At 46.0% G+C, this 20,243-nt stretch overlaps 4 protein-coding genes across 5 annotated transcripts in view; 2 read left to right on the top strand and 2 right to left on the bottom strand.

The window, feature by feature from the left end:
• On the bottom strand, window positions 1-8,415 carry ncoa4 (nuclear receptor coactivator 4). 2 transcript variants are annotated; one of them, XM_083897582.1, is made up of 11 exons: window positions 8,280-8,415; window positions 4,377-4,500; window positions 2,748-2,888; window positions 2,375-2,466; window positions 2,170-2,278; window positions 2,000-2,080; window positions 1,689-1,814; window positions 867-1,592; window positions 507-773; window positions 329-421; window positions 1-244 (listed from the first exon to the last, which is right to left on the bottom strand). In XM_083897582.1, exons 1-11 carry the CDS (start codon window positions 8,315-8,317, stop codon window positions 239-241), a joined length of 1,803 nt encoding a protein of 600 aa, XP_083753708.1. In that variant the 5' UTR covers window positions 8,318-8,415; the 3' UTR covers window positions 1-238. The 2 variants fall into 2 exon arrangements, with proteins under 2 accessions (XP_083753708.1, XP_083753709.1); XM_083897583.1 differs by lacking the exon at window positions 8,280-8,415 and adding an exon at window positions 7,423-7,576.
• Window positions 8,416-9,309: 894 nt separating this feature from the next.
• Window positions 9,310-13,909, top strand: yipf3 (Yip1 domain family, member 3). Its single transcript, XM_083897586.1, has 9 exons — window positions 9,310-9,562; window positions 11,102-11,311; window positions 11,383-11,489; window positions 11,566-11,611; window positions 12,236-12,328; window positions 12,439-12,570; window positions 12,656-12,769; window positions 12,851-12,974; window positions 13,609-13,909. The coding sequence occupies exons 1-9, from the start codon at window positions 9,491-9,493 to the stop codon at window positions 13,728-13,730; spliced, it is 1,020 nt and encodes a 339-aa protein (XP_083753712.1). The 5' UTR covers window positions 9,310-9,490; the 3' UTR covers window positions 13,731-13,909.
• Window positions 13,910-14,897: 988 nt separating this feature from the next.
• dnph1 (2'-deoxynucleoside 5'-phosphate N-hydrolase 1) lies at window positions 14,898-15,649 on the top strand. The gene is made up of 4 exons (XM_083897589.1): window positions 14,898-15,064; window positions 15,142-15,213; window positions 15,294-15,404; window positions 15,512-15,649. Exons 1-4 carry the CDS (start codon window positions 14,929-14,931, stop codon window positions 15,628-15,630), a joined length of 438 nt encoding a protein of 145 aa, XP_083753715.1. The 5' UTR covers window positions 14,898-14,928; the 3' UTR covers window positions 15,631-15,649.
• Window positions 15,650-18,905: 3,256 nt separating this feature from the next.
• The window catches only part of tjap1 (tight junction associated protein 1 (peripheral)), a 5,194-nt gene continuing 3,856 nt past the window's right edge, over window positions 18,906-20,243 (bottom strand). The window contains exons 6-7 of the mRNA XM_083897480.1: window positions 20,161-20,238; window positions 18,906-20,072 (exon numbers count right to left, since the gene is read on the bottom strand). Coding sequence (XP_083753606.1) covers window positions 19,410-20,072; window positions 20,161-20,238 — 741 coding nt within the window. The 3' untranslated portion in view covers window positions 18,906-19,409. The remainder of the gene's footprint in view (window positions 20,073-20,160; window positions 20,239-20,243) is intronic.

A 20,243-nucleotide genomic window follows, 5' to 3' on the forward strand; every position in this document is an offset into this window, starting at 1 on the left:
TCGCTGTCAGCTGATAACTCAAAGATAAACATTGATAAGTGATTAATAACTGATCAATAACTGCAGAGAAATCAATGACTGAAGAATGATTGATCAGCTGACTGATTTAACGTCCACGTTTCCTCCCTGAGCCTCCTCCTGATTGGACGAGAGGCGGGGCCTCAGCGCGGTGATGTCACAGGAAGTAAGAAGCGATGTCGGCGGTTTCAGTCGTGAACGACGATCAGCGATAAAAGTTTCACATCTGAGGAGAAGAAGAGACACGAGTGAGGCCACGCCCAGTCACATGACTCAGTGATGAGGCCACGCCCAGTCACATGACTCTCACCTGGACAGGAGTTGTGTGCAGCCACTGGTCTTTGTCTCCGCCCACTTTCATGCAGGAGAACAGGTCACAGACGGTCGGTAACGCCAGACGCTCCTGAGGACACAGCACAACGCTCAGTCAGCAAACCACAACCCACAATGCACTGGGGCTGTGTTGCCATGGCCACGCCCCCTCTTACCTGGGCCTGAGTCCTCTTCTTCAGCAGCCACTTGTCCTCCTCTTCTGAGGGGCGGAGCTGACCTCCTGACCCCGGACTCATGACCCATCGATCTGGATCCAGAGGAAGCTGGAACGGCGAGGCGTGGGAGGGGCAGGGGGCGGAGCTTATGTTTTCTCTGCTCGCCTTCTCCTCGCCAGGAGCCGCCCAGGCAGAGAGGGCGGAGCTCAGAGCCAGAGGAGATGAGGAGTTGGAGGGGTGGAGCCAGGTCTGCAGGATGTTCTGGACCTGTGGAGAGGACAGCAGTGATGTAATCACACGTGAAGGGGCGGAGCTTTTATGCAAATCAGAGGACGTTAAAAAGGTCTCGGCGGTTGTTACCTTCAGCTCCTGCTCTCTGTGGTACATAGTGGGCGGGGCCATCTTCACAGTGGTGGTGGGCGGGTCGTTCTTGGCCACGGGGACGCCGTTCTTGTCCCGCCCCTCCTGCTGCAGCAGCCAGCGGCTCAGCGCCTCTTTAGCGCAGTTGTCCTCGCAGACGCAGTCGGCGAACGTCGCGCACAGTTCGTTGGCTCTGCACGTCTGCGGCTCCGGCGCCGCCTGCTGCAGCCACGCCTCCAGGCCCGACGGCGGGGGCGTGGCTGGGGAGCTGGGACTGGAGGCGGTGGGCGGAGTCTTCAGGCACTTCAGCCGGCCCAGGTTCTCGATCTCCACCGCCTTGGTGGTCTGGCAGCAGGAGGAGCAGTCGGCTGCGGCGGGGGCGGTCGTGGTCACGTGACTCGGCCCCACGAGCCAATCGCTGGTCGACCAGCTGGTTTCAAACGGCTTCAGCAGCTGCTGCCACCGCGCGGCGTCCGTCGCCGTGTCCATGACGACAGGGGGCGGGGTCACGAGCCAGTCGCTGAACTCTTCCTCCTCAGAGGAGACGGCAAACTCGGATTCGTCAATTTTCTCGATGGAGAAGGCGGAGCTACAGGCGGAGCTACAGCTGCTCAGGGTTCTCTCGCGGCTCATGGGGATCTGGTCCTTGAGGATCCAGGACTCCAGGTCCCTGAGCTGACCCCAGGCCTGCAGGAAGTCCACTGAGGCCAGGACGGGACAGGAAGTCTGCACACAAACGCACACAAACACACAGATGTAAAAAACAAACGCCAAATAATTTTTAGAACCAATCAAATCGCTCCCTGACCTTTGACCTCTCACCTTGGTCTCTTTACACGACATCAGCCAATCCTGAGGGTTCTTACTGGACTGGTGAGCAACAGGAGCGCTGCTGCTGGTGGGACGATTACCCAGAAGCCACTCCTCCAGAGCTCCGCCCTCACACTTCTGCAGAGACACGGACACAGAAGTACAGTAAGTCAGAGGCTCTTATTTTGAAAGTGAGGATCCTCTGTGTGTCTGTTGTTCTGAGCTCAACAGTAAAGGTGATCATCATCACTGAACTTCACACTTCTGACATTAGCTATGTTGTTGTTGGGGGTGGGAGGAGTTATGAGGGTGGGAGGAGTTACCGGCTTCTTGGCTGCAATCGGACAGTCCTGCACCTGATCTTTCTGGAGGGTGGGGCTCTGAGAGGACACTCCGCCCACAAGCTGCAGACAGGAAGTTAGAAAACAAACACAGTCAGCGTGCGTTCAAACAAACATATTAAATAACAACAGCTGACGTAAACATGGCCGACCTGCGCGGTGATGCTGCCGAACGACGTGATGGCGTTCTTCAGAGAGCGAGTGTCGGCGTGGAAACTCATCTCGGGCGTCTCCTCTGGAGTCAGACTCAGAGAGGACAACCTGAGGAAGGGAGGACAAAACAAACGCTCCGTTAGCGTCGAGCTAACGTGGAGCTTTGACCTTTGACCTGCCCTGTGTGTGTGTGTGTGTGTTTACTTCTCCATGCAGCTGGTCAGCTGGTTGCTCAGGTCGTTGCTGTTGTTGTTGTTGTGCAGCTGATGATCGATGACGTCAAACTGACCTCGCAGCTGAAACACAAACACAAACACAAACACACACATGAGAATATAACAGTCTGAGAGAAATAATCTGTGTTTATTTAGAGATTATGTCCTGATGATGGAGATTAGGTGGATATAAATCTGCACACAGTGACAATAAACTGGAAATAATGCTCTGTTTATGCTCTGGATCTTTAAATACACTCCTGATGACCTTCATCTTCAGATAAACATGAAGGATATTATGTTATTATTATAATATCCGAACAATCTGATGACCTCTGTGTGTGTGTGTGTGTTTTTTTTACCCGGTGCAGCTGATGCAGCTGCTGCTGCAGCGTCTCCGTCTTCACTTGCTCCAGTAACTCGATCTGACCGAGCAGCCACACCTCTCTGCAGCGCAGCGCCTCCTGCTGGCGACTCACACAGCTCTGCAGCTCCAAGCGCACCTGAGATAAAGAGACTCGCAAAGATCAGACCTCAGGCGACTGCAACGACACACGAAAACAAAGATCAGATCTACGTTTCTATGGAAACAGTAAAAAATGTTTTGTCTTCTGTGAGAGGACGATGAAGGACATGACGTCCATCACACGTCGTGTCCTTCATCGTCCTCTCACTTTAACCAGACGATCATACCTGTGAACAGAGTCCAGACCAGAACAATCCAGGAGCTGATCTCAGTCTCTCTCTCTCTGCTCCAGCCTCTTATATACTGACTCTACCACACTCTGCTCTCTCTCTCTCTCTCTCATCTATTATATGTCCCTGAGTTTGACCTACACACACACACACACACACACACACACACACACACACACACACACACACACACACACACACACACACACACACACACTGACTCACCGTGTGTGTGTGTGTTGTGAGTTGCTGACTGATCCAGGATCAGAGGATCACGGACCACAAACCTCGACAAAAGGAGCGGCTTTAACAGAGTTAGCAGGCTTCACTGACAATCGAGCTAACAATGCTAACGACTCATTGGTGACATTAGCTCGGCGTTCAGGTTCATGTTAGCCCAGTATTAGCTTAAGTGTTCGCCTGCTAAGTTTGTGAAGTGAAGAACCTGAGAAGAACCGAGCTGTGGTAGAACATGGCCGCTCAGTCTTCTTCTTCTTCATTGTTTCACGACGACATTTTCTTTGTTCAAAGTCATCAAAAAGACTCAAAGACTGACTTTGACAAACCAGAGTTTGATGTGTGCGTGTGGGGGGTGGTGGTTAGCTTATCATTAGCTCAGTCTTAGCTTAATGTTAGCTCAGTCATAGGTTAATGTTAGCTCAGTCTTAGGCTAGTGTTAGCTCAGTCTGAGGCAAATGTTAGCGCCGTTTTGGCTCAGTTGTAGGTTATCGTTACACAGTCTTAGGCTAATGTTAGCTCAGTTTTAGGTTCATGTTAGCTCAGTCTTAGGTTAACATTAGCTCAGTCTTAGCTTAACGGTAGCTCAGCTTTAGGTTAAAGTTAGATCAGTCATAGGCTAATGTTAGCTCAGTTTTAGGTTAATGTGAGCGCAGCTTTGGCTCAGTCATAGGTTAACGTTAAGTCAGCTTTAGGTTAATGTTAGCTCAGTCTTAGCTTAACGTAAGCTCAGCTTTAGGTTAATGTTAGTTCAGTTGTAGGTTAATGTTAGCTCAGCTTTAAGTTAATGTTTGCTCAGTCTTAGGTTAATGTTAGCTCAGTTTTAGCTGGTCATGAAAACTTGGATGGACTGGTTTAACATGACTGTTTACATAGAGTCAGATGTTTGATCAGCTAGTGGACTCTGGTCTGTTTGTGGACAGACATTAGATGTTGTATGTTGTTGTGTATGTTGTTGTTGTTGTGACAGGATGCTGACCTCTCTGGTCTGTGTGTGGACAGACATTAGATGTTGTATGTTGTTGTGTATGTTGTTGTTGTTGTGACAGGATGCTGACCTCTCTGGTGTTCTCCCTCAGCTGCTGCTCGGCCTTCATCACACCACTGACGGCCTCGTCCAGCTGAGTCTGAGCCTGACGACACAGCTTCAGGCCTCCGCTCGCCTCCACCGACGCTGGCATCCTGGACAGGAAACAGAGCAGTGATGTGAGGTCACGTGACCTTTTCAATAAGACGAGGACGTTTCAGACGACGCAAAATATGCGATATGATGGATGATGATGTCACGATCATGTGACCACAGGATCAACCTTCAGCCTCAGGTCAGTGACTCGTGGTCACTGTGATCCACAGCTTTAAACCACTTTGACCACAGGACTATTTTCAGACGTTCATGGTCAACAGTTTGACGGTGATGTCATTCAGAGACGCGACTTCCACAGAAACCTGGAAACTGTGCTGATATTGGGGGCGTGGCCTGAGGGCGAGGCAGCGTTTCAGTATCAGCTGTGAACAGTCGCTGATAAGAAGCAGCATCAGCACTTTCTGTTTGACCTTGGAGTTACACAACATCACCGACTGTAGGTCACCAAACAACAGTCACACTCACAACTGATGACAACAATCACACTCGCAACTGACGACAATCACACTCACAACTGACAACAACAATCTTACAGCTGAAGACAATCGCACTCACAACTGACGACAATCGCACTCGCAACTGACGACAATCGCACTCGCAACTGACGACAATCGCACTCGCAACTGACGACAATCGCACTCCCAACTGACAACAATCACACTCGCAGCTGACAACAACAATCGCTCACAGCTGACAACAATCGCACAACTGACGACAATTGCACTCACAACTGATGACAATCACACTCACAACAAACACACTCACAACTGACGACAACAATCACACTCACAACTTACAATCGCACTCACAACAAACACTCACAGATGACGACGACAAACACACTGAAAACTGACAAACATACTCACAACTGATGACAAACACACTCACAACTGACGACAAACATACTCACAACCGACGACAATCGCACTCACGACAAACACTCACAGATGACGACAACAATGGCACTCACAGCTATATATGTATTTATTTATTTTTTAATCTGTGTTCTAATGTATTTTACTGCATTTTCTTATTTACCTTCATTACAGGTGGGAAAATAAATGTAATATTTAATGTTAAAGACATTGTTGTTTTGTAACAACAATAATTCAGAGGAAAGCAACATCATCAACAACTCCACGATGATAAAGTGAACTTTGCCCTTGTTTTCTTGTGTGATTGTAATCACGTGACAAAGTGAATGAGTGAACTATGAGCTGAGGACATGACTTGGTGTCAAACGAGTTGAGTTTTTACGCCAGAATTATGACATAATTACAGCTGAACGAAAACATCACAGGATTGTTTTTATCAACGATGACCTTCAGAGATTTACACTCACAGTGATCACAGAAACTGTGTCTGCACCTGTGACTGTGGATCATTTAAACTGATGTTTCCTGTGTAACATTCATTCACTTCCTCATGTTTTCTGTTGTGACACCTGCAGCATCTTCTTCTTCCTCATTTTACCTGATAAAAAACACACAAATGCTGTTTTTAAACTGCTAACCAGTGTTGTTCATGTGTGTTTTACTCATGATGATGTACTACATGTTTACTAAATGAATCGTCGACAAATTCTATGATCAATAATCTGTTTTCAGCTTCTTCAATGTGAATGTTTTCTGCTTCATTTGTTCCACAAACAAAGAAATCATTAAAACTGAATCATGTTGGTTTGTGGACAAAAACAACACATTTGAGGACATCGTCATTTCCAGGTTTGACAAACACTGATCGATATGTTTACATGTTTTAGGACATTTTACAGACCAAATAAGTACTCGATTAACGGAGAAGATGATGAAAATAATGGTGAGTTGCAGTTTTTATATTGAGTAAAAATAAACTCATGTTCTGGTGAAGTCAGATTGTGAACGGTTTAAACCTGTGTTAAAATAAAGTAATAGTAAAATATCAAAAGTCAGGAAGGACTAAAGATGACAAGACTTATATTGTATTGTGTACTTTTTTTTTTCTAAATTGTAATTTTATTGCCTTTTTTACATCATGGCCAGGGGACTGCAGATGAAAACTATCCCTGCATAAGTTAGCAGGAGGTTTGATATTCGCTGGATATTCGTTTTCCAAAGACATTTTCTCATTCTGATTTCTGTAGTAGTTGTCAATGTTTGACAGCTACTTACAACAGGTGCAGTTTTGTTGACATCTGCCATTATTGTGAAACAGTATGAAATTAAATATTATAAATATTATTCTTCTAAAATACTCTGTAATAAAAAAAAATGACTTGTTGACAATGCCTTTGGTGTGTTTTTCAGAATATGCCCACCCTGTTTCACAGAAAGTAGCCTTAACCATTGGCAACTACTACAGCAATCAGAATAAGAAAATGTCTTTTTGTTGATTTTTTTAAAATTAATTTCATACTGTTCCAACATAATGGCAGATATCAACAAATCCTCCCCTGTAGTAATCAGCTGTCCACCATTGGCAACTACTACAGCAATCAGAATGATTTGTTGATTATCCAGCGAATATCAAACCTCCTGCTAACTTATGCACGCTTGAAAACTAGCCTTCTGGCTAATTCTGGCTTGTTAACCATGTGTAAACATGTGTTTTATGAAATTGCACTGTCCCCTTTTAAATAAACTAATAATAATAATAACTTTATTCATCCCTATGGGAAGTTTAAATTAAAAGCTCCAGCATTGACAAACACAGAACTGTTCTATGACAACAACAATGAAAACTTTCCTCGGATGATGTGACCGGAAATGAAAACTGACCACAGTCACTCACAAGAGAAACTCGGATTATCGATCAGTGAACTGTAATTCGTATAAATCTCGCAGCTGTGTGCTTTTAATCCCGTGTTTGTTCAAATCTACGCTGATTTCAAACTAATTATTGAGCAGAAACTTTAAACGCAAACATCTGTGGAGTCGTGAGGAAGATAAAATGGCGCCCTCGCGCTCCTGCCGGTCCCGTACCTCATGACGCGGACTCACTGACCGCGAACCAGCACCGACAGTCGGTCTGTGGTTCAGGACTCTCCCCCCACGGCTGACGGTGGTGGATCAGAGCCGCCGCGGTTCGGTCGAAGCTCAGGCAGGAATGAGGAAGCGGGGCCCGGAGCTCCGCCTGTCCGCCATGACAGTCCGTCCGCCCCGCACGTACACCATGACGTACACGTGAGCACAGGCTGAGGGGGCGGAGCCATAACCACAACAGCACTTTCTCCAAACACGAACGAGCTAATAATCGATCAACTGATAACTCAGCTGATCATTGACCATGAAAGGGACGTGACACGCAGCTGTTTAAACACACACACACACACACACACACACCAGGTGTTGTTTTCAACAAGGTTTGACCCGCCGAGTTCAAGAGATAAGGAGGGAAAAATTGCTGACATCTCAAATAACGCGAAGCAAAAAAAAGAAGCCGAAACACGACATGAATCCCAGTGACGCGTTAAATAATGAAAACGGAAACAAAAGTCGAGTTAAATCTGAGCTGTGAGCGAGAATCCGTGAAAAACCGATACTTTCTAGAGTAGGTTTGGTGTTTACACAACACAACTATGTACACATTGAGCTGATAAAACCAGATAAATAGTAATCGTAATAAACAGATTAAATAGTCTCAGGATTAAAGTTATATGAGAGTGTAGAGGTTTAGTCATGTGACGTTTATTTAACAGCTGGATTTCATCGGTGATCACAAAGAAGCAGCTGACACACACACACACACAGACCACAGCGGTCACACTGAGCTAACTCTGCTAGCGGAGCTAACAGCGTTAGCCGGGTTACCTCCGCGTCACCGCCGCCATTCCACTCACCGTGAGGCTCGAGCGTGGATCCGCGACTTCGATGTCATAGAGAATCCCGGCGAAGAAACGTTCCACAACGCTGTCGTTTAAAGAAAAAAATACGTTAACTGCCGGCGTTTCTCACCGACCGGGACCTAATGTCACTGCTTACGTCACACAAAAAAAAAACCCCAGCCATGTGGAGGAAGTATCGCGAGAAGTGAAACCACACAGTGTCAGGTCAAAGAATGAGTCTGCCCCCTGCTGGTAAGACTGAGAGAATGCGAGAGAGAACTTTGAACTGCTATATCATAATAATAATAATAATTAATACAATAATAAGTAATATATAATATAGAAATATAAGCATATCAATGTCATCAGTAATATCAACAATGGTATTTTACTTATGAGGCTATAGTTTAAACTAGTGTGTAACTGTAAGCATGATTTATTGATTATATTACGTTCTGTTAAGTATATATACAGCTACAGTGTGTGTGTCTTATTTAAGTGGGGCATACATGTTTTTAATATTTAGTTATATAGTTTATATAACGTTGTCCTTTATTACAAAATATTTAATAATCAGTCTGATTCATGTTTTTTTTATTGGCAAAATTCTATACATTTCTAAAGTAAAGTTATTTTGTTGTCGTGGAGGAATTAAAGTAGATGAATGAATTAAATACAATCGACTTTGATTACTTCTTCTATTTGCTCTGTTTTTAAATAACTTCATTAAATAGGTCACACAATACAACCATGTTAAGAAAAAAAAAAAACACGAAATAATCATAATTAAAAAAATAAGAACAACAAATGAGTCCATAAATCCAAAATTTTAATCGCTTTTCTATTTTTTGAGCTTTTAATAGATGAAATCTAAAGTTTGGCTTAATTATTAAAGTGAATAACATTGTTTATTGTTGAAAAACTTGTGCAGTAAAAAATACGTAATATTTTTGTTTCTTTTCTTTCAAAATAAAGTTCTAGTTCTCTATTTCCGGTTTCCACGTTGATCCCCACTCAACGTCATGACGTCACTGTGCGTGCGTAGCAGAGGTCCAAGCGGCGGCGGTCTGTGTTGTTTTTCTTTGCGTGTTTTCGGATCTTCGATGTGACAAAACGGTCGTTTTTGAGCTAAATTAAACTCGCGTGGGAACGTTTTCCACGCCGTCACTGACCCGGGACAGACACGCTTCATATCCGGATAAAGCGCTGCTGTCACTGCGGGGAAAATGTCTGCGGGCTCCGGGAACAGAAACACGAACACGGAACCATGGGGAAGCTTCGACGACAACCTCGTCCAGGTGAGCTAACAGCTAACAGCTAACAGCTAACTACTACACTAACCTGCTAACCAGCCAGTGAACTACTAAACCGTGGTGTGGATGACTCAGCGCTCGTGACCACTGTATCGATCTGACCGCTGATGTAGTCGATCACCGATAATAACTAGAATGATTATTGATAGATGTGTGTCACATTTATACTTCCGGGTGTTGCTCGGTTTGTTTTTATGTTTGACACACTGCGCGTCCCGGGTCACGTGCCCACACAACACTGTGTAGGACGATTATTTTGATAAAATGTAATTTCGATTCACGATGTTATTACAATAATGACATGATACTGTTTTAATATCGGTTTATGGTGGAAATTATACTTGAGGGCTGTTTTTGATCACGCCCCCTCAAGTCGGATTTCCAACTCGGAATGTGGCAAACCCGACATAGGATTTCCAAGATGGCTGCCACTTTCACAAACACAAACATGTTGCTAAGACGACTGCGTGCTAAATAACGTGTAAAAAATGGGCTGTTATTGTACGGAAACGTATTGCTGCCGCACATATGGAAAAAAAGTGGGGTGCTCAGTATTACGTCATAACGAGAAATTATTACGTTATAACGAGAAACTGTCTCGTTATTTCGAGATAAGATGTTTTTACGTTATAAAGAGAAAACGTCTCGAAATAACGTGACAATTTCTTGTTAAAACGTAATAGTTTCTCGAAATAACGTGATAGTTTCTCGTTATAACGAGAAAACATCTCATCTCAGTGTGACGTTATTTCAAGAAGCTATAACGTTGTAATGAGAATCTATCCCGTTATTTCAAGATAAGATGTTTTGACGTTATAACGAGAAAACATCTTATCTCCAAATAACGTGATAGTTTCTCGTAATAACCTGACAGTTTCTCGTTATAACGTAAAAGTTACTCGAAATAACGTTATTTCAAGATAAGATGTTTTGAGGTTATAACGAGAAAACATCTCGAAATAACGTTATTTCAAGATAAGATGTTTTGAGGTTATAACGAGAAAACATCTCGAAATAAGGTGACAATTTCTTGTTAAAACAACAGTTTCTCAAAATAATGTGACAGTTTCTCGTTACAACGTAAAAGTTTCTCAAAATAACGCGACAGTTTCTCGTTACAACGTAAAAGTTTCTCGAAAAAATGTGACCGTTTCTTGTTATAACGTAAAAGTTTCTAGAAATAACGTTATATCGAGATCAGATGTTTTCTCGTTATACTGAGAAACTGTCACGTTATTTCGAGATGTTTTCTCGTTATAACGTCAAAATACCTTATCTCGAAATAACGTGACAGTTTCTCGTTATAACGTAATACAGAGCTCCCCACTTTTTCGTATGTGTGGCAGCAATACGCTTCCGTAGCATTGCTAACAAAGGTTAGCCTGAAATAAGTTTGCATTAAAGTTTTTTCCCCCGACCTCTTAGAAGTGACATCACTCCCAGTCCGATGTAAGTGGAACGTGCCATAAATTGACTTGTAATTGGGAATCTTTGGTGATTCGGCGCGTTTCCTCTGTGTGGCAGGGTGGTGGCGCTGCAGTCATAGACATGGAGAACATGGACGACACGTCGGGCTCCAGCTTCGAGGACATGGGCGAGATGCACCAGACGATGAAGGAGGAGGAGGAGGTGTCGGAGGAGGCGGCGGCCGCTGACGACGACAGCCCAGAGGACGGAGAGTTCCTGGGGATGAAGGGGATCAAAGGTCAGCTGGGTCGACAGGTGGCCGATGAGGTGAGTGCTGCTGCGGGAGGGGGCGGAGCCAGAGAAGTGCCCCGCCCTGACCCGACGTTACCTGTGTGCAGGTGTGGCGGGCGGGGAAGCGTCAGGCGTCCAAAGCCTTTAACCTCTACGCCAACATCGACATCCTCAGGCCGTACTTTGACGTGGAGCCGGTCCAGGTCCGCAGCAGGTAGGACCGCCCACTTCCTGTTTGTCGTCGGTGACTTCCTGCTCGTGCTGACTGTGACCTTCTCTTTGTCTGACAGGCTGATCGAGTCCATGATACCTGTCCGCATGATCAACTTCCCACAGGTAAACGTGCACTTGCTGTTTCCAGTTTACTGAGGTTGAAACCCCTTTGTCCAACTCATTTTGGTTTATTCCATCGTGAAATTAGCCCACTTTTTTCACACTCATTCACAAAAAAATAAATGAAATGAGCATATGATGGGATCTCAGCGACATCCCATCATAAATCGCAAAGCAAATATCAGACGATACTGATTTCACCCCAATAATATCAGCAGGATGTTCGACTGGCTAATGCTACTGCACTTCAAAATAAAAGCCTGCTTTCTTTGACAAAGTAAAAGCTTACGTTAAATCGTCCGTATAATAAGAGCAGGTACTTTTTTTTAAGCGTCATCTCCAAAGAGTCTTAAGGTTTCCTTGGTGAAATCAAGCAGGAAGGATGAATACAGTGAATATCCACCAGGGGGCGACTCCACCAGGAAAACAGACGATAAAGTAGTATTGGACACCAGTGTGATTGACAGCTGGTGTCGTCCAATAGGAACCTGGTCTCAGGTGACGTTTCCGTTAAAAAAGTCAACCTGGTGTCGGCCATCTTGTGATTGGGGAACAGTCCAGATTGTCGTAGGTGACTTTGTCGTGACGATGGTTAGCGTTCTCTGAGCGTTTGTGTTTGGTGTGCAGAAGATCGCAGGTGAACTGTACGGACCTCTGATGCTGGTGTTCACGCTGGTCGCCATCCTGCTGCACGGGATGAAGACGTCAGGAACCGTCATCGTAAGAACACACACACACACACACACACACACACACACACACACACAGGGAGTGTGGTGATTGGTCGAGCCTGTTGTCTTGGTTCTGATTGGTTGTGCTTGGTTCTGCAGAGGGAGGGGACTCTGATGGGAACAGCCATAGGAACATGTTTCGGTTACTGGCTCGGCGTTTCCTCCTTCATCTACTTCCTCGCCTACCTGGTCAACGCTCAGATCACCATGCTGCAGATGCTCTCCCTGCTGGTCAGTGCGAGTACTGCAGCCACACAACTGTTCTCTTTTCCCGCCCTTTGTTGCGTAAACATTGTTTCCTGTTTGCCGCCGTCAGGGTTACGGATTGTTCGGTCACTGCGTCGTCCTCTTCGTCACCTACAACATCCACTTCCACTTCCTGTTCTACGTTCTGTGGCTGCTGCTCGGAGGACTGTCCACGCTGCGCATGGTAAGGACCACACTTCCCATCAGCCCCCTGTTCTCCCTGACGCCGTAGACTCAGCTGGTTTCCTGTGCGTCCTCCCGTCAGGTGGCCGCTCTTCTGTCTCGTACCGTGGGTAAGACGCCTCGACTCCTCCTCTGTGGGGCGCTGTCGCTGCTGCACATGCTCTTCCTGCTCTACCTGCACTTCTCCTACCACAAGATCATCGAAGGTGAGAGAGAGTGAGACCTCCTGTTGTTTGTGTGTCAGAGTGAGACTTCCTGTTGTTGTTGTTTGTGTGTCAGAGTGAGACTTCCTGTTGTTGTTTGTGTGTCAGAGTGAGACCTCCTGTTGTTGTGTCAGAGTGAGACTTCCTGTTGTTGTTCCTGTGTCAGAGTGAGACCTCCTGTTGTTGTTCCTGTGTCAGAGTGAGACTTCCTGTTGTTGTTTCTGTGTCAGGGTGAGACCTCCTGTTGTTGTTCCTGTGTCAGAGTGAGACCTCCTGTTGTTGTTTCTGTTTCAGAGTGAGACCTCCTGTTGTTGTTTCTGTGTCAGAGTGAGACCTCCTGTTGTTGTTTCTGTGTCAGAGTGAGACCTCCTGTTGTTGTTTATGTGTCAGAGTGAGACCTCCTGTTGTTGTTGTTTCTGTGTCAGAGTGAGACCTCCTGTTGCTGTTTGTGTGTCAGAGTGAGACTTCCTGTTGTTGTTTTTGTCAGAGTGAGACTTCCTGTTTTTTGTGTTTGTCAGAGTGAGACTTCCTGTTGTTGTTTTTGTCAGAGTGAGACTTCCTGTTGTTGTTTGTGTGTCAGAGTGAGACTTCCTGTTGTTGTCTGTGTGTCAGAGTGAGACCTCCCGTCTTGTTTCAGGGCTGCTCGACACTCTGGAAGGACCTAACCTGTCTCCGATCCAGCGGGTGGCCAGAGATGTGCCCGAGCTGACGCTCAACGCCACAGTGCCGAGCCTGGTGGTGACGATGATGTCACAGTGAGGCCCCGCCCACTCAGAGACGCTGTCGGCCATCTTGAGAAGGAGATGTGTTTCTTTTGTTGTGTGTAAATGTTTATGTTTGGGAGCTGGTAAGAGAATAATCACAGGTCAAAGGTCATGACGGTTCTGTGGTGAAGCTTCATGTTCATGTATTTATAGTTTCTGTACAAAACTCTAATAAACTTTATGGACTTTGGTTGAAATCACAGAGAAAATCTTTGTTTTTTAATATTCAATAAAGATTCTATGAATGTGGTGTCGTAAATGTTAAATGACTCGATTTTTATTTCTTTGTTTATTTTATTTATTATTTAAGTTTATATACTTGAATAATTTGTTTTACTTTTAAATCTAATTTTATCAGGAAATGGGATGTTCAAGTTAGTGTATTTTTTACTTTATTTTGAAATTCATAACTGGATGTTTATGTAATATTTGTTAATAGTTTGTTTTATGCAGTTAAAATTAAGTTGTTTTTTTACTTTATATTGAAAATCATAACAGGAAGTCAAGTTTTGTCATAAATGTCAAATGACTGTAGTTTTTATTTCTTTTGACTTTTATTCTGAAAGTCTTAACAGGAAAATGTCAAATTATAAGCGTCTATTTAATTATTTCAGTTTATATACGTGAATACATTTGTTTTACATTTAAATCTAATTTATCGGGAAATGGGATGTTTTTTCCTTTATTTTGAAATTCAACAGGATGTTTTATGTTATTTTATATTTGTAAATAATTCGTTTTATGGATGGAGGAAAGTTAAAATTACTTTATTTTGAAAGTTATAACCAAAGATGGGCACTTAAAATTAAGTAGTTTTTTTTAACTTTATATTGAAAGTCATAACAGGAAGTCAAGTTTTGAGTACATTTTTCAAAAATCGAAACATTTATTTTGAAACTCACCAGTTGGGACTTTTCCTTGCCCTGAGCGCAGCCTGTCAGGTGACTCCTCCCCCTCAGCAGGGTTCCTCCTCCTCCCGTTTTGGACCAATCAAGAGGCTGCTGGTGATTTCAGCCAATCACGGTGAAGGAAACCAAACCTGCGAGACCACGCGCTGGGCAGCACCCGACACAAAGACACGTGACTACTGTTTTGTTCACAGCGCGGGAAACTGAAGCAACGAGGAGAAACGGTCAGACGAGACTGAACCTGAACGAGAACCAGAACCGGAACCAGACCCAGACCCGGACAGGATGAAGGTGTATTTCTGCGGCAGTATCCGCGGCGGCAGAGACGACGTCCTCTTGTACCAGAAGATCGTGAAGAAGCTTCAGATCTACGGCAGCGTGTTGACGGAACACGTGAGCAGCTCAGAGCTCACACACAGAGGTCAGAGGTCACACACACACACACACATTAACACCAGGTGTGTGACGTCACTGAGCTGCTGCGCTGTGATTGGACAGGTGAAGTCGCCGCAGACGCAGGCGACAAGTTCATCCACGACCGCGACGTGGACTGGCTGCGACAATGTGACGGTGAGTGAGCGACGAGCCATCGATCGATTATTGATCGATCAGCGAGTGTTGTGACTGACCTCTGACCTGTGACCTCACAGCGGTGGTGGCCGAGGTCACGCAGCCGTCCCTCGGCGTCGGTTACGAGCTCGGCCGCGCCGTCGACATGAAGAAGAAAACCCTGTGTCTGTTCAGGCCGTCGTCGGGACGCGGTGAGGTCACGCGCTGGCCACGCCCCCCCTCAAGCTCTGACGATACAACACAAACGTTAGTGCATTTACAAAGCTAACATGCTAACTTTGACTTCCTGTGTGCGCAGTTCTGTCGGCCATGATCCGCGGCGCTCACGACGGCGAACGATTCGTGGTCAAAGATTACGGCGAGGACGACATGGAGGACGTGGTGGACGAGTTCTTCGCCGACGTGAAGACAACGTGAAGACGCCGAAACACTGTCGCTGCTAAAATGATCAATAAAGTTGATTCAAACACACCAATCAGTCTCTGGATTATTGGTTATTAGCTTTTGGCTAATCACATAGCTACAGGCTCAGCTAACCACTCAGTTGTCCCACTGTTCGCCAGCAGGAGGCAACATGACAAAGCATTTTGTGTCAATAACCAATGTCTCGGTTAAACACTCGACACTTAGCTGATTAATTAGCCACTGAGCTAATCACTTGGTTTAAACCTCACTTAGCTAACTATTGGGCGAGCTAATCACATAACTTGCTAAATGTTCAGTTAGCCACTCGCTAGCTGCTCAGTCAAGCATTTACAACAGAAGTCTGAAACTGGGAGCGATGGCGACGTCATCTGCGACTTTTTAAACCACGGACACGAACGTAACATGGGCTAGCCACTGTTAGCAACATCAGCCGCTACATGCGTTTTGTTTCGTTTACACAAACACTGTAGTAACATCGCCAGCGGGGTGGCAACATCCCGTAATCCTCTATCGGGGAATGCTAATTTTTCCGCGTTTGCGTCTGTTTTTTTCCAATTTCTCAAGGAACGCGGCGACCTTCGACCTCTGAATTGAGATAAATAAATAGAACAACATTAAAGTAACAGTATGTAAAACTTACCATGAATGTGTATGTGGAAGGAAATACCCAGAATCTGTCGAGTCGTGAAATCCCCACAATGCAACACACTCACCTGGAACAAGCTCCTCCTCTATGACAAATACACACTAAATGTGAGTTTAAAATATTTTTATTTGATTTAAAATATTTTTCAGTTACAAATTCAGAAAATAAAGTTTAACAGTCTTTTTTTTTTTTTTTTTACTTTTTTTAAATTCCAGACAGGAAGTGAAACAGATGACGACCTCGGAGTGAGTGACAGCACCTGTGAGGAGGCGGGGTTACAGTAATCCGACAGTTCTGTTTCAATAACATTCCACTGTGAAGAAAACAATCGCTCCTCCGTCAGAGTCCATGTTTGACGCTAACAGCTGTTAGCGTAGCCAGTTAACCTGCATGTGAAGTTGTAGCACTAGGCAAGTGCTAACACATTAGCATCATTAGTGTCTTGTTACATAAGATAATGGGGCTAATTATCACGCTAATTACCGTTAGCGTGATAACACGTGTCTTGTTATACAAGGTAATGGGCTAGCTAGCAGGTTTACAATTGGTACAGCTCTTTTCTGCCGTGTGTTTTAGCATTTATATACGCTCATGCTAATTGCTAGTCACATGTTGCAGTGATTATCTTGTGAGCTAGCAACTTAGCCTGAGACCCAGATGCAGAAATAAACGAGCTCTGATCCAAATCATTGTTTTCTAGCTAATGAGCTAACACTTGCCGTCTAAAATGAGCTAGCACAACATTAGCTCTTAGAAGCTAATTCCTTAGCGTTAGTCACTTAAGGTCCAGGTGCTATCAGCAACTGTCTTTTAAAGCTAGCTAATGTAGCTATAGTTAGCTTTGAGCTAATGATGCCTCAGATGAGCTCACGCATCAATAAGAAGGCCACGCCCCCTGGCATTTTATGTATATATTTTTTAGCTAGCTAGCTAATACTTTAGCCTCTATAGCTTTGACAGCTATATGGGTATGGGTAGCATTGTTGTTAGCATCCACGTTTGAATCGCTACAGGAGCTGATGAGGGTCATTTGAAGGCAGCATGAAATGAACACTGCGCTAATGCTGCGTTCATGAGCACCGACATCAGAACACGACGTTAGAATATTTATCCCCGTAATCAGAAGAACAAACGCTGTGTCATCGCGGATTATAATCCATTTATAGAACGCTGATTAAAGTTTAACGTGAATGCGGAGGAAAAATCCCACGCAACTTGAACGCAGCACGAGCGACACTTTACTTTTTGGGATGCATGCTGGGACATGCTGCCGCAGCGCTAATGCTAACTTTCACCGTGTCTGTGTGAAATGGCTCTGATTGGACACAGATCACATGACTTGCATTCAGGAGGAGTACGATGGCCTGGAAGTGCAAACCATTTTTAGAAAATCTGCCGACTCAGCAGACACAGATTCCTGGATTCATCTAATTTTTGAGGCACGAAATGTTGCGTAAAAACGGCCGAAAAACGTACACGCAAATCAGAGCTGATAATATTTTACGAAATAAGAGTAAATAAGCTAAAAGTGGTGCAAAATGGCTCGGTAGCGCCCCCTAAGGTGAAACTCGGGAGGACAAAGCCGAAACCAAGTTGCACTGAATTTCACAAAACTTGGTGGAAACGCGTCACAGACCAAGACGAACAAAAACCTCGGCCCCTCAACGCAACAGGAAGTCGGCCATTTTGAATTTGGCGTCCATCTTGGATATTTACACGTTTCGTAAATGGACAAACTCGTCTGAACGTGTTTATCGTAAAACACGTACATTTTGTAAGAAACTACGTACGTGACGCAAGAGACCGACCCTGAACCCTGTCGGCCATTTTTGAATTTTGCTGTCATTTTGCCAGAAACCAGGAAATGACCAAAACTGAGTTAAGGGCACAGCGCCACCTAATTTGTTCCACTTCCAGGCCACCGTAGAGGAGTGATGAAGGTGAACGCTCGTCTTTAATTATATGCATGAAGAGTCTGTCTCTCTCACACACACACACACACACACACACATTGAAAGGACATTCATAATTTAGCATTAGCGACAGTAGCGCGGTGCGTTCGTGTGTCTCTGAATAAAACCACGTTAATAATTCAGCGCTGCTCGCTTCGTGTTTCCACAGCAACAGTGACGATGTCACACGAGTCATCACCAGTGTTTACTGTCGTGTCCCAGCATGCACCTGTGTTTCTGCGACTGGTTAAGACTAAGAATCGTCGATCAATACAAACGTCGACAGGATCAATACTGCGCTCATCGATCGGCCGATCGATCACAGTCATTGGTCCTCGGTGAGTCACAATCAGGGCTGTGATGAGGCGACAAACCTTTCACAATAAAAGCTCCTCCACGTGTTTTACTGGAGGAGGAAGGAGCCGTGTTAGCGTTAGCTAAGAGAAACTGGTCAGATCCGACACAAGAGGGCGCTAACACGCCGCCGTACAATCACATTAAAAAAAACAGGACTAAATAAATCTAGAACACATTAAAATTATTTTAAACAACAACAAAAAAATCAAACGGGGGGAAAAAAAACAAACTGAAATGTTGATGTTTACATTCCAGGTGAAAGCAGGGAAGCTCCGCCCCCCCCCCCCCAGCCCCGCCCCCCTGCAGGTACAGTCAGAGTGGTGGTCATGGTATTGGTCAGGTTCAAAGGTCAAGTTGAGACTCCATTACACTCCACAACAGGAAATCAACGATTCATGATGTCAAAATAAAAGTCTTAGGCTCTGCAGGCCCGGCGTCACACTCGCAACCTTTCCCAGAGAGAGCGGTAGGCACTGTGTGTGTGTGTGTGTGTGTGTGTGTGTGTGTGTGTGTGTGTGTGTGTGTGTGTGTGTGTGAGAGTGGATGGGTGTGTGTGTGTATGGTTTGTTTTTTTTTTTTTTCAAAATAAAAGCTCTGGTCAGGAAACAAGGCAAAGACGTCCGTTAAATTTACACACACACACACACACACACACACACACGCACACACACACACAGACACACAGACACACACGCACACACACACCTCTGCAGCATACGGTAGAAGAGTATGGCTATTTCCTGGATGGGTGTGGCCTCTGAGCCTTGATGGGCGGGTCAGTTGCCGTGGAGACGGTGTGGGCGGGGAGAAGGGCGTCAGTCCAGCAGCGTGCCTTGCACCTGGGCGCGGGTCAGGCTGTCTTTGCGGTGCAGGTGGTGCACGCCCATCCTCTTCGGACTCTTCAGAGGCCGCTGAGAGGAGGCGGGGCCAGCGGGGGCGGGGTCAAACTCCAGGAGGCGGGGCGAGATGGAGGGCAGGTCGTGGGGGAGGACGTCCCTCTCCTCGGCCGAGCTCTCCTCCTCCTCCTCCTCCGCCGCCTCGTCAAACTCCTCCCCTCGGGCGTGGGCGGGGCTGGTCGCCATGGTGACGGCCGTGTCGCCGCTGCCGCAGTCGTCGTCCAGGTTCAGCAGACGCTCGCCCTCGTCCAGCGAGCTGTCGCCGCCGTAGCGCCCCCTCCTGCCGCCGGAGCGCGGCTCGGTGTCGGTGTCCGTGTCGAGGCTGGAGCCGCGGCTCGGCGTCCAGCTCCTCGCCGACGAACCCTCCTCGCCGTCCGAGTACGCGGCGCTGTGGTGTTTGGACGAGTCTCCGCCCACCGGCTGTCTCCGCCTCTGCAGGTCGTGCGGCGCGTGACTGCCGAAGGACGTGCGGTGAACCAGCGCGGCGTCGCACGCCGGCGCCATCTTCTCCACAAACATGCGCTGCCAGTTTGCCAGGAGGTCCTCCTCTGAGCTACCGGAGCTCGCCAGGACGCTGGGCGCCTGCGGGGGGCGGGGCATGGTTAGATTCATGATGATTGATGTGTTGTGTGTGTGTGTGTGTGTGTTGGTGGGCGGAGCTTGAGGTTACCTGTGGCGGGCTGCTGAAGGGGCTGGACTGGCTGGACTGCGGCTCACTGGCGAGGCCGCGGTGCGACGGCGGCGTGCGCTGGT

The sequence above is a fragment of the Microchirus variegatus genome (assembly GCF_963457635.1).
Source record: "Microchirus variegatus genome assembly, chromosome: 11".
NCBI classification, from domain to species: Eukaryota; Metazoa; Chordata; class Actinopteri; order Pleuronectiformes; family Soleidae; genus Microchirus; species Microchirus variegatus.

Bases quoted from the DNA above. Each gene is read 5' to 3' on its own strand.
- ncoa4 (XM_083897582.1), bottom strand. From the start codon at position 8,317: ATGACATCGAAGTCGCGGATCCACGCTCGAGCCTCACG. The intron at 2,889-4,376 runs GTCAGCATCCTG...TCTTTATCTCAG, and splicing joins TGAGGGAGAACACCAGAGAG to GTGCGCTTGGAGCTGCAGAG. The intron at 1,593-1,688 runs GTGAGAGGTCAA...GTTTGTGTGCAG, and splicing joins TGTCGTGTAAAGAGACCAAG to ACTTCCTGTCCCGTCCTGGC.
- yipf3 (XM_083897586.1), top strand. From the start codon at position 9,491: ATGTCTGCGGGCTCCGGGAACAGAAACACGAACACGGAACCATGGGGA. The intron at 11,612-12,235 runs GTAAACGTGCAC...TTTGGTGTGCAG, and splicing joins GCATGATCAACTTCCCACAG to AAGATCGCAGGTGAACTGTA. The intron at 12,571-12,655 runs GTCAGTGCGAGT...TGCCGCCGTCAG, and splicing joins TGCAGATGCTCTCCCTGCTG to GGTTACGGATTGTTCGGTCA.
- dnph1 (XM_083897589.1), top strand. From the start codon at position 14,929: ATGAAGGTGTATTTCTGCGGCAGTATCCGCGGCGGCAGAGACGACGTC. The intron at 15,065-15,141 runs GTCAGAGGTCAC...GTGATTGGACAG, and splicing joins CTCAGAGCTCACACACAGAG to GTGAAGTCGCCGCAGACGCA. The intron at 15,214-15,293 runs GTGAGTGAGCGA...GTGACCTCACAG, and splicing joins CTGGCTGCGACAATGTGACG to CGGTGGTGGCCGAGGTCACG.